The sequence below is a fragment of the Alosa alosa genome, chromosome 12 (genome assembly GCF_017589495.1).
Source record: "Alosa alosa isolate M-15738 ecotype Scorff River chromosome 12, AALO_Geno_1.1, whole genome shotgun sequence".
In the NCBI taxonomy this organism is placed as follows: Eukaryota; Metazoa; Chordata; class Actinopteri; order Clupeiformes; family Clupeidae; genus Alosa; species Alosa alosa.
The window spans coordinates 22,669,341-22,683,108 of NC_063200.1; the positions used below are offsets into that span (position 1 = coordinate 22,669,341).

At 40.4% G+C, this 13,768-nt stretch overlaps 2 protein-coding genes across 3 annotated transcripts in view; one reads left to right on the top strand and one right to left on the bottom strand.

The window, feature by feature from the left end:
• Nucleotides 1-9,474, bottom strand: part of fer (fer (fps/fes related) tyrosine kinase) — a 34,207-nt gene extending 24,733 nt beyond the window's left edge. For both annotated transcript variants that reach the window (XM_048259439.1, XM_048259438.1), the window contains exons 1-2: nucleotides 9,377-9,474; nucleotides 1,421-1,708 (exon numbers count right to left, since the gene is read on the bottom strand). In XM_048259439.1, coding sequence (XP_048115396.1) covers nucleotides 1,421-1,630 — 210 coding nt within the window. In that variant the 5' untranslated portion in view covers nucleotides 1,631-1,708; nucleotides 9,377-9,474. The remainder of the gene's footprint in view (nucleotides 1-1,420; nucleotides 1,709-9,376) is intronic.
• Nucleotides 9,475-11,368: 1,894 nt separating this feature from the next.
• Nucleotides 11,369-13,668, top strand: atp6v1g1 (ATPase H+ transporting V1 subunit G1). Its single transcript, XM_048259008.1, has 3 exons — nucleotides 11,369-11,571; nucleotides 12,345-12,445; nucleotides 12,684-13,668. Exons 1-3 carry the CDS (start codon nucleotides 11,490-11,492, stop codon nucleotides 12,855-12,857), a joined length of 357 nt encoding a protein of 118 aa, XP_048114965.1. The 5' UTR covers nucleotides 11,369-11,489; the 3' UTR covers nucleotides 12,858-13,668.
• Nucleotides 13,669-13,768: the final 100 nt, after the last annotated feature.

Consider the following 13,768-nt stretch of genomic DNA (forward strand, 5'->3'; position numbering starts at 1 on the left):
AAAAGACGGGCAGACAGACAACATAGAATAGTTACTACAACTTACAATAACAACTTATGCGCGCTCCCTAAAGAGCCAAAATGTAACTTTGGTATAGCCATGCTTTAATAAAGCCCCCTTTTTTTGAAGAGTGCGACAGACTTTTCTACTCATTTTTTAAAAAGATATATATTTTTGGGCTTTTTAGCCTTTACAGGACAGTACAGGACAAGGCAGTGAAGAGATGAGAGGAAACGAGTGAGAGATAGAAATCGGGGAATGACCTCAGGTCGGACTCGAACCTGGGTTCCCGTGGGCACTTAGCCCCTTCGTGGCACTGGATGGCGACCATTATGGCTGCACCCCAGCCTGCCTCCTTTCTTCATTCGCCGAAAGAAAGGCGGCGGGGTCACAGAGGGAGTGAGACAGACACGTATAGGAGAGGGAGAGATCAGAACATTCTTTAGCTGTGTCGAGCACAAACACCAATAAATTCCTCCGGACAGGAGAATCCAGGACAGTGCACTATGTTCAATCCACATTTCACACTAAACATGCCAGCCAGCCAGTCCCCAGACAACCAACCGACTCAAGCTCCCCCTCTTTGCACACACCCAGGGCCAATCCCACAGAAGCACCACTGTCTACGGCCTACATTTACATGTAGCAGAAACAGCCATAGTGACTTACCGTTGCCAATGCGACTCATTTTTTTTTTGTTTTGCAACCATTTCTGATTAGCGACAGACAGTCGCAAGAGGCGATTTTTCCTCTGGGGAACACATTTCCTTCAGCAAGCTGATATCCTAATGTGACATGGTTCTGCATTAGTGCTGGTCTGACACAAAGACAGGTTAATGCAACCACAAACCACGACAACTCAAAAACCACAAAAAAAAAAAAAATTCTGCCGACTTTCTTTCTTTCAATAAATGGGTGTACCTCGATTTGCGCTCATGAAATCAAAAAATAGAAAATCTTCCATTCAACCACGTCCGACAGAGACGCACTACACTTCCTGTGTCACAGCTGTCCAGCAGGCTCATTCCTTCTGGTCACAGTTAATAAGTCAGTAGCGAAAGGCCTCGAGCAGGGTGTTGCTGTTACACTAATTAGCAGCATGCAGAGCAGAGCCACAGATCATGCTCATCTGGGGCACTACACTACATGGACATTGGGCAAACACAGAGTATATCACTAAATCCATCGGAACAAGGGCCTGGAGCATTAAAATAGTGTTTATTGCACACCTAATAAAATAAGGAGACCGACTCAGATAAATACTTTGTGATAACTGTTTTGCATTCTTGGCCAGGTCTGCCAAAGACATCAACACCTTGACAGACAAACTATCAAAACAAATAGAAGAAAACAAATTTTAAAATAATAAACGGCGAAAAGAAGTTAAGACCATAACCTAGTGTTGTGCTGTGAGCGTTACCTTGGAGACGGTGCTGATGTAGTGCACCTGCGAGGAGTTGTCATGCTTATCCACCTGCTGGCTGATGTTGAACAGGAGTGAGGCATACTCCTTGTCGCTCTTGACGCGCAGCGTCATGAAGCGCTTGACCGTCTCCAGCAGCTTGAGCTCCCAGTCCTGCAGCTTGATCAGGCCCTCGTGGGAGTTGCGCAGGTCCCGGCCGAACCCCATGATCGTGGTCGCAAGGCACGCGGAAGGCTCGCTCACGTTCCAACGCAAGGCAAGGTGGCTCTCAGGTCTGCATCCTTTCTGAGCAAGCAGAGAGAGGAAGGAGACCTTGGTTAGGAGTTTAGTTAGTTAGATAGATACAGTAGATAGAGATATATACTTTATTGATCCCCAATGGGAAATTCAACACACACACACACACACACACACACACACACACACACGTTTTGCATGAGGTCAGTTTCCAGAAGAGTACATAAAACACAAAGGATCAGGTGACTTTATGGTTGCCAAAGTTCATAAATAATAATAAAAAAAACAACTTTAAAACACTATGCATAACACAATGGTAGCGATGACCCAAAAGGAAAGACCAAAACAAGAACAAATGATCAAAGCACATTAAACTTCAACACCGTGCTCATAAATTAAACATCAAGCAATCTCAACAAATTGTACCTCATTATCAAGCCTTTCACTCACACACTAAAATAAAAAAAAATAAAAAAAATCATCAACATAATACAAGGCAAAGACAAAACCATCATCTGTGTCAGGCAAGAAAGCAGTTAGCACTCATTAGTACACATTTTGAGTTTTGCATCTGATGATTTTCCAAAGTTCAACTTCAGAAAATAAAGCTAATGAACCCCTGTTCCACACTTGCTCTCAAACCAGAGACACCATTATGTACTTCAGGTGTTTGAAAAGGAAGGACTGTTTCTGTTGTGAGTATATTAGCCACTGCTAGACCATGGCTACATTGACAGTAGGGCTGCAACTAACAATTATTTTCATAGTCGATTAATCTGTCAATTATTTTCTCAATTCACCAAGTAGTTTTTTTAATCACTAAAATGCCAGAAAATTGTCAATGAGTGTTTCCCAAAGGCCAACAATATGTCCTTAAATGCCTTGTTTAGTCCTTGTACCAAAGTTTACCATCATAGGAGAAGTAAGTAAAGCAAAAAAACAGTTACGTTTAAGGAGACAAAATCAGAGAATTTTGAAGCAATTTGAGGAACTAATTGATTAATCGATAAATTGTTGCAGCCCTAATTCCACAGCCCCCAGCTGTTAATACCACAGGCACTGGGAATTACTTCCTGAGTCAGGACACAGCCATGTTTTAAACATGACCCCCTCTGACTTCTATACATACTGTTCTGAAGCTCAACCTTGAGCTCATTTGATGTGTTCCTGGTACAGTCGATATTACGTCAGCTAGCTGCATTATTTCCTTTCAGGGCTGGTTGGAAACTGTTGGGCAATTACAGTATGCCACTTTGCACATCTGTGTTCCAACTGTTAGTTCAGCATTCCAGCTTTTAGTCACCTGCTCTATAACTGCTTGCAAACAATACAAAGGCACGCTCCACTGCAGAACATGAAAGTACTTGAATAATGTATCTGCAAACATTGAGTGACTGATAACATTGGAGAGCACACTACAAGCCTAATCCAAGAAAACAAGTTTGGTAATTATTGGTGACCAAAACAATTTAACATTTACATGAGGCATGATAAAATAATAAGGCTAACTGTAAATAATATGGTCTACAGAAACTTCAGAGATCCTTATCTTAAAAATTAATTAACTCACTACCTGAAAAGATAACCCATTTTTTTGAATTAAAGGAAAAAGAAAAACAACCTAGGGTCTATTTTTAGAAGCTAACAGGTTCAAACTCTTCTTTGAGGGCATAATTACATTAATTGGTGGAGTTTTGAGCAAGAACGTTGTTTGCATTAACACCAAATTGGCTTACAGTGAAAGCCAAGCGGGCATACACGCACGTCAAAAACAAACTAATTTACACCACTGACAATGTTCAAAATAGAATGACACTTCTGTGGTAGTGTGATGAGTTTGTCTACAGACAAATTGAAGTATTGTAAGCATTGTACTGTAAGTGTTTTTCGAAAGGTGAATAAACGCGAGAGGAGATTTGGCTACTCTCCTTACACGTTCATTGACAGTGGTTTGCAGGAACACAGCTAAGGTAGCCTAAAAATACACGATTCATAAAATACATTTTTTTAGAACCTTTCGAAACACTTACAACGTTTACAATACTTCGATTTGTCTGTAGACAACCTTGCCACACTACCACAGAAGTGTCATTCTATTTTTAACATTGTCAGTGTTGTAAAATAGTTTGTTTTTGACGTATGCCCACTTTACTGTGACTATAAGACAATTTGGTGTTAATGCAAACAACGTTCTTGCTCAGAACTCCACCAATTCATGTAATGATGCTCTCAAAGAACAGTTTGAACCAGTTAGCTTCTGAAAATAGACCCTAGCTTGTTTTTACTCCCTAACATTCCTTTAACCAACTTATCTCACTATTACAATAGAGTCTATGAAATGTGGGCCAATCACCACGCGAAATACACACCTCAGCCATCAGGCCCCATCACATCTAACATGAGCTAAAATCAGTTTCTCTGGTGACGTTCATGATAAAATCTAACAATTGATAAAAAAAAAAGCATTTTTCACTATTATGTGACAAACTATGTATACTTGTGTTTGATGGATTCTTTGTGTTCAACAGACTGTGTGTGTTATTTGCACAATGCTCTATGGTTCTTTTATTGACCGCCGGAAAAACCTGTCACCCGATGCTTAGCTCAGTAGACCTTTTGCAGATACACCGCTTAGACAAGTGACAAATAGTCCTGTGCTCAGGATGTGGCCTATCTGAAACAATGCTCGAAAACATGATCTGTCTCACAACATTTACACACACACAAACACCCTTAAGCCCACCCAAAGCCACAGGCCCAGACACTGCTCTGTCAACCACTAATCTTACCCACCCTCACGTCTCCTTCAGCTCACCACAGCTGCAACTGGGGAAAAAGGCACTCAAAAGGAAAACAACAACCGATAATAAGACATCTGAGAAGTCCTAGCACTACACTCTTCAGTTCTAACCTCAAGTTTTACATTTTGGAGGTCATTTTAACCTAGAATTTAACTTTGCATTAAATGTTGCAGCAGACATGCATTCATCTCTAAACGTAAATAGAAGCCCCTCAGTTTACCCATTGGGGTGTAATAGGACCAACCGTGGCCAAAACCCCCAACAACGAGCAGACTGTTTGGGCTAATCACTGGCCATCCCTAGAGGTGGGTTTTAATTTGCCAAAGAGCTCGGATAAAAGCCCATTATCGGCATTATCAGATGCCTTCTGTCTACCACCTTCAAGCTGTGTGTGTGTGTGTCTGTGTGTACCGGTATGTCTACATAGCATACTCTACAGTCGTAATTCCACCTCCTCTCTTGTGAGAGAATCTGCCGGTATGGTACAAACTGTACTACCCATATATGAGCCCTGAAGGGCAGTGAAAACTGCAGCACAGGACAGACTTGCTTCTCTCTGGAGATCACACAGGCTGTCTGTTCAGTGTAACTGTCAGGAATGTAACATCTAAAAGCACTGCTCCATTATGTCAATGAGGTGTTCCAACCAGAAAACACTAGCCATGTATTCAGAGGCCACAAGCAAGACAATGTGGGCGTCATCTCATTTCCATCCATGCAAAATAGTTAACTGGCCTTAGCCTCACAAACACAACTACCTTTATTGTGATATGCTAATTGAGTAAATAAATCCTTCTGATTTGCACTGTAAATATTCACATGAAGTCCTTGCTCCAAAAATATGCAAGTACCCTCAACCCTTGTAAGTGTTTTTAGCCAGTGGTTGCTGGTGAAAGCAGGGCAGTGGGTTTGTGGTCACCCAAATTCTTACTCATTACAAATTCTTAGCGTGATGATAGGTGCACCGCCAGTGGAATTCATGTTGCCACCCCCGAGCCTCACCACTCTAAACACCAGGTCCTCAGGGCACGCAATGCCCTGGATCAGTTGGCTTGTCTCTCTGTGTGTGTGTGCGCGCGCGTGTGTGTACGTCCCCAATATCTATTAAAACCCACTAATGAAATCATCTGCATTTTCATTATGCATTTGGGGGAATGTTGAATCTAAACAGAGAGAGTGCAACATGTTGAACTTATGCCACCCCTCTTTCTAAAATACACAAACATGCAGATTTGTAATTAAAGGCTTGACTAAATTTAACTTCTTCAACAGAACCACTTGAAAATCAAGTATGGGGACAAGATAATTTAAGGTTTTATATGTTTATCCTTTTCTCAGTTTCAAAATGCACACGCACATCAGTATTCTGTTACAACAAGAGTTTCTTAGCCTGACATTGAAGAACCCCCATGTTCACAACATACACACAAAATAACTTAAGTACACTGATTTCAACCATGAAAAGAATAGTCAATTAATTTCAGAAAAGTTCAATCAATTTAACCCCTCTTTACTTCACTACAAATGCCACTGAAATAATATAAAACAATAAAGAAAAAAAGTCATCTTACCTTTCCTCCAAAACAAAACATATCATTTGCTCATTGCACCTTACAGCCGAGTGGTTCAGCTAGTGTTAGCTGAAATTAGCAGTCAAACTGAGAAACCCACATACATTTCCATCTCTTGTCCACACACAGGGCCAGAGATGTGGGGTGTGACACATCTTCTTTCTCATCAAAGGTGAGCTAGCGACATACTGTGTATGCAGTTCTAACTACAAACAGATCTGTGAGACTGAGTTTAAGAGCCCTAATTTTAATGATGGACAATGTGCAAAGTCTTAAGTTTAACTAAAGCTTATTCAAAAACAAGGCAAAATCAATTTACTGTAACGTCATGGGCCAGATTTTAAGAGCAAACAATAATGAGTCAGCTCAATGCCACACAAATGCAACTACATTGCTTTCTGACAGACTTTTAAATTGGGGCCCTAAGAGTAAGATCATCATAGGTGCTTTCAAGACTTTAGGAGTGCACATTGTTTTAGTCAGTGTTTATTCATGCATTGTTTTAGTCTGCATTAAATAACTACAATGAAAACTAGGCCTACATATAAATAACTCTGGTTAAGAAAATACAAACCAAACAACAACCTATTCCTGTATGGACCAGAAGCTTATTAGCCCATCTCTAAAACCAGCATGCATCTACAGAAATAGCCTAGAACTACACAGTGCACAATACACAAACTCATCTTTCTAGTTCATTCTTCACCGAGACCACACGACACAGAATGTGAAATCTTTTCGTTCTGTTCAAATATTGTTTTTCCAGTGGTCAACAACATCTTAATGACAATATGTTTACGATGATAAAAAGCTGACACCCACTCTGACATCTCAGAAAAGGAAGGAAAAGGAAATGGCTATAACCACCAGCTGCTCCACAACCATCTAGAGACCATACATGGACTGTTCCTTTATCTGAACATATCACAGCCCCAACTAGAGATTCTGATTCTAGAAGTATAATGTAGCCTACTAATGTCCCCGATGTCAAAAGGCAATGCAACCTCCTTAGTCAGATAGTTCTCCTCCGAAGATGCTAGCTTTGCCAGAGGAGACAATATTACCCATGACAACAGTAGTCATTTGAAAAAGCCACTGTTACATGAAGATCAAAGGTAATGCAGTAATGGAAGGATGGCCTACTGCATTTTCTCAAAGAAAGAAAAAAAAGTGTCAGGTCTTTAAGTGCAATTCAGAGTTGAATTCCATGTTCCCCTTTGGTTTATTTGACAGAGATAAGCTCAACATTTATGGTAGAACAACCTTTTGGTACACAGATGTTTCCTGCACACATTTACCCTGTCTTTAGAAGGCACTGGCCTCAAAAACGATTCCAAAGATTAACCAAAAAAGAAGTAGATACTTTGATTTAAGAAATACCTTCATCGAGTATGAGGTATGGTCATAGTCTCAAAGAAACATCTTGGAGAACAAGAAGTTATAGCAACACTCAAAGACTTTGCAGCAAATGTCAACAGCCTGTGAAATTGCAGGTGGCTGTTTGAATGTGTGTGAGGCCCCTGCCTGCAATTTGGGCTGAACATATGAGCCTCGTGCAAAGTTCTCTGAAGTGTAGCTTTTATAACCGTCTCTTACCAGTAACACAATTAGGCCAATCGGAGGAGGAGTGCATCAAGTGGGAGTTTAGCTCAACAAGGATTTGCTGTGTGCTACAAAACAACACAGTGGGGGGAAGGCCGCCTGAATGGCACAACTGAACAGACTTGCAGAGGAATTTCCTTACACCGACTTAACCCCTGTGGCACGGGAGGTCACGGGCAACCAAACAGGACGCATGTAAACACTAGCCCTGCATACACATAACTGAGTCAGAGAGGGGTTGGTTTCTGTCGGTCGGTGATGTAAAAACAAAAAGTAATAACATTACTAATGATGTGTCCACAGTTGAGATGAAAGTTTGTAACCTACGTTTCTGACGTTCTTTCATAACTAAACAGTGCAAACAGGCTACTTTGACGACAAAGAGAATGGAATAAATCAGGCAATGACGCTGCATTCCATCGGTTTCAGTCAAGTCTATAAGCGTGCCCTCTGTAAATGACAAACGTCATTTTTTAATGCAAATAAACAGAGGCTTATTCAGTTGTAAGACAGAATGCGATTACTTTAGTCAAGATGGGCCACTGTCTAGACAGCCTGCCAGGGCACCGATGCAGCATACTCACTGGTTTAGCTTAAGTGCAATAAGTAACTAGAGAGAAAATAAAATGATCGCAATTAACATGAGACTGCACCTCCTTGATCTCTTTCACTGCACTAAAAGAGTTCAAATTCACATTCATGTAACAAATTGCTGTTGATGTGAGAACGTCAATGCAACACTGACAGCAGCCGAACTTGACGAATAGAGGACAACTAACTGGTTGGTTAAACAATTTCGTCCGTCAACGTCATTTTTACGAAGCAAGCTAAACTAACGTTACAGTGGTCTCTTTAGAAGTCTTCCCCTGTACACCCGAATGGGTCTGAATATTATAGCCAGCAAAGTTCGCTACCTGACTGGCGACGGGACGTTTACGGCAAAGCATAACTTTCATCTAGTGCTACAAGCATTTTAATTATTTCAAACAACATCCGTGTTTAAAATTCTGGCTAACAGAAAGTTAATCTAACAAATGCGTCATCGACCTTATAACGCTAAAATATTGTTAACAATACGATAACAAGTCCATATCCGAATGACTTGTCTTTTGTCTTAGCACTGTCTTGGGCAAAAACTCGTTAACGTTCACGTTACATGTGGCCATCAAAACAACTTAATCTGATAGACATAACTTCTTCTGTTACATCAAAAGTATTCTTGAATGGGTGGCACTTGTTTCAGCAATCCTATTTTGGTACTAGCCTATCCCGTTTTGAATGTTAAGGACAAGTTAAGTAGCTAACATCTTGCCTACCTTGAGAGAAAACAATCAAGTTAATGTTAACGATTGCTAGCTAGCTGCAGGTACACTAGCCTTCCATACACACTGTGATGGCAAACAATTGATTTTTTTTAAGGAGTAGAGGACAAATCTCTACAAACATTAATGCAAAATACCAGTTTTCGTTTCGTTTGCGTATTGCCATTGGCTTGTAATGCAAGGCGGCTCAAGCCCCCAAACCCAGAAAGACACAAATTAACACCGAACCATTTAATTAGCCAGCTACCGACATGCTAGGTCACTTCAGTTAGCAACCCTGCTAATGTCGGATAGCCGATTCACGAAGAAAAAACAACCCAACAGTTGATTTTAAATAATGTTACACCGTCTAAAAGCATGTATACATAAACAATATATGTGAAACAAGAGTTGGTAAACTTAACTATGAAATGCACTCACTTTAATTGACTGCTGTGTTATTTCTCCGTGTTTCCTGATTCCTTGCTTGGTATTCCTCTTTTCTTTGCTCGGCAGCCGGAGTTGGGATTCGGGAGGGGTTTCCGTTCAGGATTGCTGCGCTCCCAAACCATAGGGCTATGACGTTTACAATACAACCTAGATGTGTGTGCATAACTGAAGGGCTCTTGACAACGAGTTTGTCTGAGATGTTTGGCATTAGATTTATCTAATATCAATATCTAAATATTTAATTAACGATTTTGCATAATTAAGTTAAATAATGGAATACTGATGTGTCGTTGGAAAGTCGGTCTAATTTATTTGTGGCCCTGGCTACTCATCTCTAATCCCTCCTTCTGAAGAACAAAACATGAAAAATGCTTTAATGCTTATCTTAAGACAGAATACTTCATGTTAGTCGGCTATATGTCTAATATAGCCTAAATGTCAATGCATTGTAAAATATTCTGCAGTGTTGAATTCCAGAACATGGCAAGCTGTAGCCTAGGCTGCTTTGCAGGTTAAATATTAGACTGATTTTTGAATTTGTGAACAACTGAGAAAGGTAGGCATTGCAATTTAAGCAAAACGTAATGTGGAAAAAATGATACAAACAATAAGGGGGAAAGGCATAATGGGATACGTTCTTTTGAGTTGGCAAAGGTTTGATATAGGCTAGCCTATAATGACCATCAAATTAATTTCCTCTCATAATTCTGTAAGCAAGTGGTAACTTTAAACTTTTTTGGGTGAAAACTAGTAGAAAATATTGATATTTTGCTGTCAAAGCTTTTCTTAAACATCAGGGAGCTGCATGGTCTCTCCAAAACCTCAACCGCCTATGAATGGCAGGTGTGTTTCAGTATGTGTGTGTGTTTTTCACATGACCATCATAATTTGGAAATTGTTTTGTTGCTTTAATTCCTACATGTTTTGACTCTGTGAAGAGCAGGTAATGATCCTGAAGCACTTACCTGAAATAACAGATAGGCATATTGGAAAACAAACCAAGATAGAAGAAAATTTTGCAAATGAGATTGTGTTTTGTGAGCCTACATCCATTGGCTATTCAATTCTATTAAATAAAAAGGCCTGAATTCAGAAAGGAATTTCTTTTTTGAATAACAATTTCCAGTTTGTCACTGTCATCAAGTTTTGTCCTAAATTTATGACAAAGAGGCAGGTGATGATACCTTATGTGGTAAAATGCTTCATTGAATCAGTGATATTTGTGTATTTTAGTTATTCTTTTGAAATTGCAGTAAATGTTTACTATGTGTACAATTACATCAAACTTGAACACATGTGTAGTTCCCCATTGGTGGCCAGTGCTACCAGAGTGTTCCTCTCCTCAAGATGATCTTGAAGACCGATTCTACTGATATGAGAGTAGTACCAACACATCTAACAATCCAACACACCTAACATGCACACCACGAGTTACTTTCTTCCCAATTCTTCTACTTCATTAACCTCCTTCTCCTTCTATCACTATCCCCTTCAACCACACTTTGACAGTAAACTTCTGCACACTCCTCTGGTAGGCTATGGAGATTGTAGACGTTAGAAGTGTGACTTAAGGTCTCTTTTGCAATACAGCTTGAATGTTAATTCTCATTTTGTAAGTCACTTTGAATAAAAGTGTCTGCAAAATACATAAATAAAGAAGATGTAAATGGGAATGGGAACACATCTTGTGAATGTGATTTCCCAGACTTGAGGCATTTAGAGCGCAGTACAATGATTTCGCCACGAGAGGGCATCAAACGATCTTGTATGATTATTTTTAAAGACCCTCGTTTAGGACCATTCCAAAACCAACTCAGAGTAGCAAAATATTTTACATCAAAATGTTAATACTTGTAACCCATAATATTTCCTGTACAAATATGTATTCTTAGTGGTATTTTAAAAGATGAACCAAACATAAATCCAGAAACTCCTTGGGTTTTGTCACGTGACCTTACCCAGGCTGCATCAACAGTCCGCTTGACGAATAGTCAGCTGACTCTCAGCAGTCATTTCAGTGTTCTTCGCCGACCTTCGCTGCAGTGTACACGGGAATTCCAAACCATCATCTCTGCTTTTATTCATCAGACCAGCTTGTCAGATAATGGCTAGTCAATCACAGGGCATTCAGCAGCTGTTGCAGGCTGAGAAACGAGCAGCAGAGAAGGTTGCAGAGGCCAGGAAACGTAAGTTAATTCGACTGTCATGATTAGCTACCTAGCCTCGTTGGCTAGGTCAATATTAGCTATAAGGCAGAGCCTAGGTGATGTATGAGGTTAGTTGAAATATATTTATTTTAAAATTATACATGGTCTTTGTCAGTTTTGTCGCCTTATTCATCATATTGCCGTTTTGTCGCGTGGCATGTAATTAGAAACACGCAGCTGTCTGTTAGCGTCAGTAGCTTGTTATCGCTAGCGTTAATGCTTCAAATAAATGTATTCAGACTGATGATTAAGAGACCCATCAGGGACTTTTTCTGTTGATTTATATTAGCAAATAGGTTTTTTATGAATCAGCGAGTATTGATACATCAAGCACTGAAAGGTCTGTGAAAATAAGCACTTGGAGATTATTTTCTGTGATGGAGTTTAAGTGGGAAAACAAGGCAGTGCCATCTACCCCCCTCAGTAACGTTATGATGAGGAATTTGCCATATGTATATCTACAGATGATCTAGTTGGCCATAGACGCTTCCGTCAGTTTTAAAGCTCTTAATTACTCAAGTCAAAACCTTTGTGAAGTTATTCCACTGTTTCCTCTTATCTCTTAACAACGTGATTCACAAGTCACTGTTCCTAGCCTTCCTCTTTCTCCAAGTTCCCCCTGTCTATAAGATCATTTAAAAGCTCTTGTTTCCCCATATGCAATTGTGGGGTTTCCATACAGATCCACTTGAATTGTCAGGAGGATCTTGTCAGAATTAACAGTTATATCACTTAAATTCCTGATTGAATAGGCAAGAATCGTCGTCTGAAGCAGGCCAAAGAGGAAGCCCAGGCTGAGATTGAACAGTATCGCCTGCAGAGGGAGAAGGAGTTCAAAACCAAGGAGGCTGCGGTAAGAGCCAAAGAAGGGTTCTTAGCAGTGAGATATTTAATAGATAGCCTGTGGAAGAGTGAATATGCACTGAATTTAACTGCTTACAATCTACTATGCTTACTTACTACTATGTAGAATAATATGTTGGTAGACTAATGTAATTAGATATGGTGTTATTCACAATAATGGTCTGGGAAGTGAATGTGTCATGTTCTCTGGCATGAGGGTCTCTCAATTTGCTCTTTCCCTTGTTAAGGCCCTGGGTTCCCATGGTAACTCTGCTGTGGAGGTGGACAAAGAGACGCTGGATAAGATGAGCCGCATCCAGAACAGCTACCAGCAAAACCGTGAAGCTGTGCTGGGCAACCTGCTGAAGATGGTGTGTGACATCAAGCCCGAGATTCATGCCAACTACCGCATGGCTGGATAAAAAGCCTCTGCTCACTCCCATCCAGCTGCCCCCCAACCCCCATCCCATTTAACACATGAACCTAGGAGGCACTGAAACAAGAACTGCCACTGTGTGGCCACCACACCTTCACTACATAATATTCCTGTACACTCACCTAGTTAACACTTCTCCCGGTTATCCACCTTTTGTGTATTGTGAGCACCATGCTTACTTGTAATGGGCTTTGTCCATTAAAGTACACTGTTGTTGTTTAGGCAAACTATTTTGTGGGGTTTTTAAGTGGTGGTTACTCGCAGTGTCTTACTTTGCCATCTGTAGTACATACTTGGGGAGTATTTCAGGGTGAGTTGCTTGCGTAGTTAAAGATCATAGGTGTCAAGTCAGCATCAGCTTGTGTTGGACAGACACAGTGCAGTGTTCTCGTGCCTCCGTGGTGCTCTCCTGCTTGTAGGGTCTCAAAGATCAGTAGACTGACTTTTTTTTTTTTGTGTTGATGGATACTTGTGTGTTTGTATGTGTGTGTAGGTCTTGCTATGCAATGTGATGTTTATTTATGAGTAACACTTTACTGTCTTATCAGAACAGCCTGTGGAGAAAAAAAGGATTGAGTCTGTCCTCTCTTTCCCACCCCCATGGGATCAAAATTATCCGGATTTAAACAATTCCAGTCTTTGTACGTCTCTCTAAGTGATTCACCATCCTTCCCCTTTTCTTTTCTCAACCCTGTACCCTCAGTGGCTTTCCGAATCTTTATGTATAGATGACATTCCTCTGTTTACAGTTGATGCTACAGCACAGCAAAACAGTAATAAATGGTTCTGATGGTGTATTCCAAGACTCTGCCTCCCATGATTGTCCATTTCTCTCAAGTTGTCACTTGTCACTCAAGTTGTCACAAGCTTTGACACTGCATTTATGATAACAAGAAA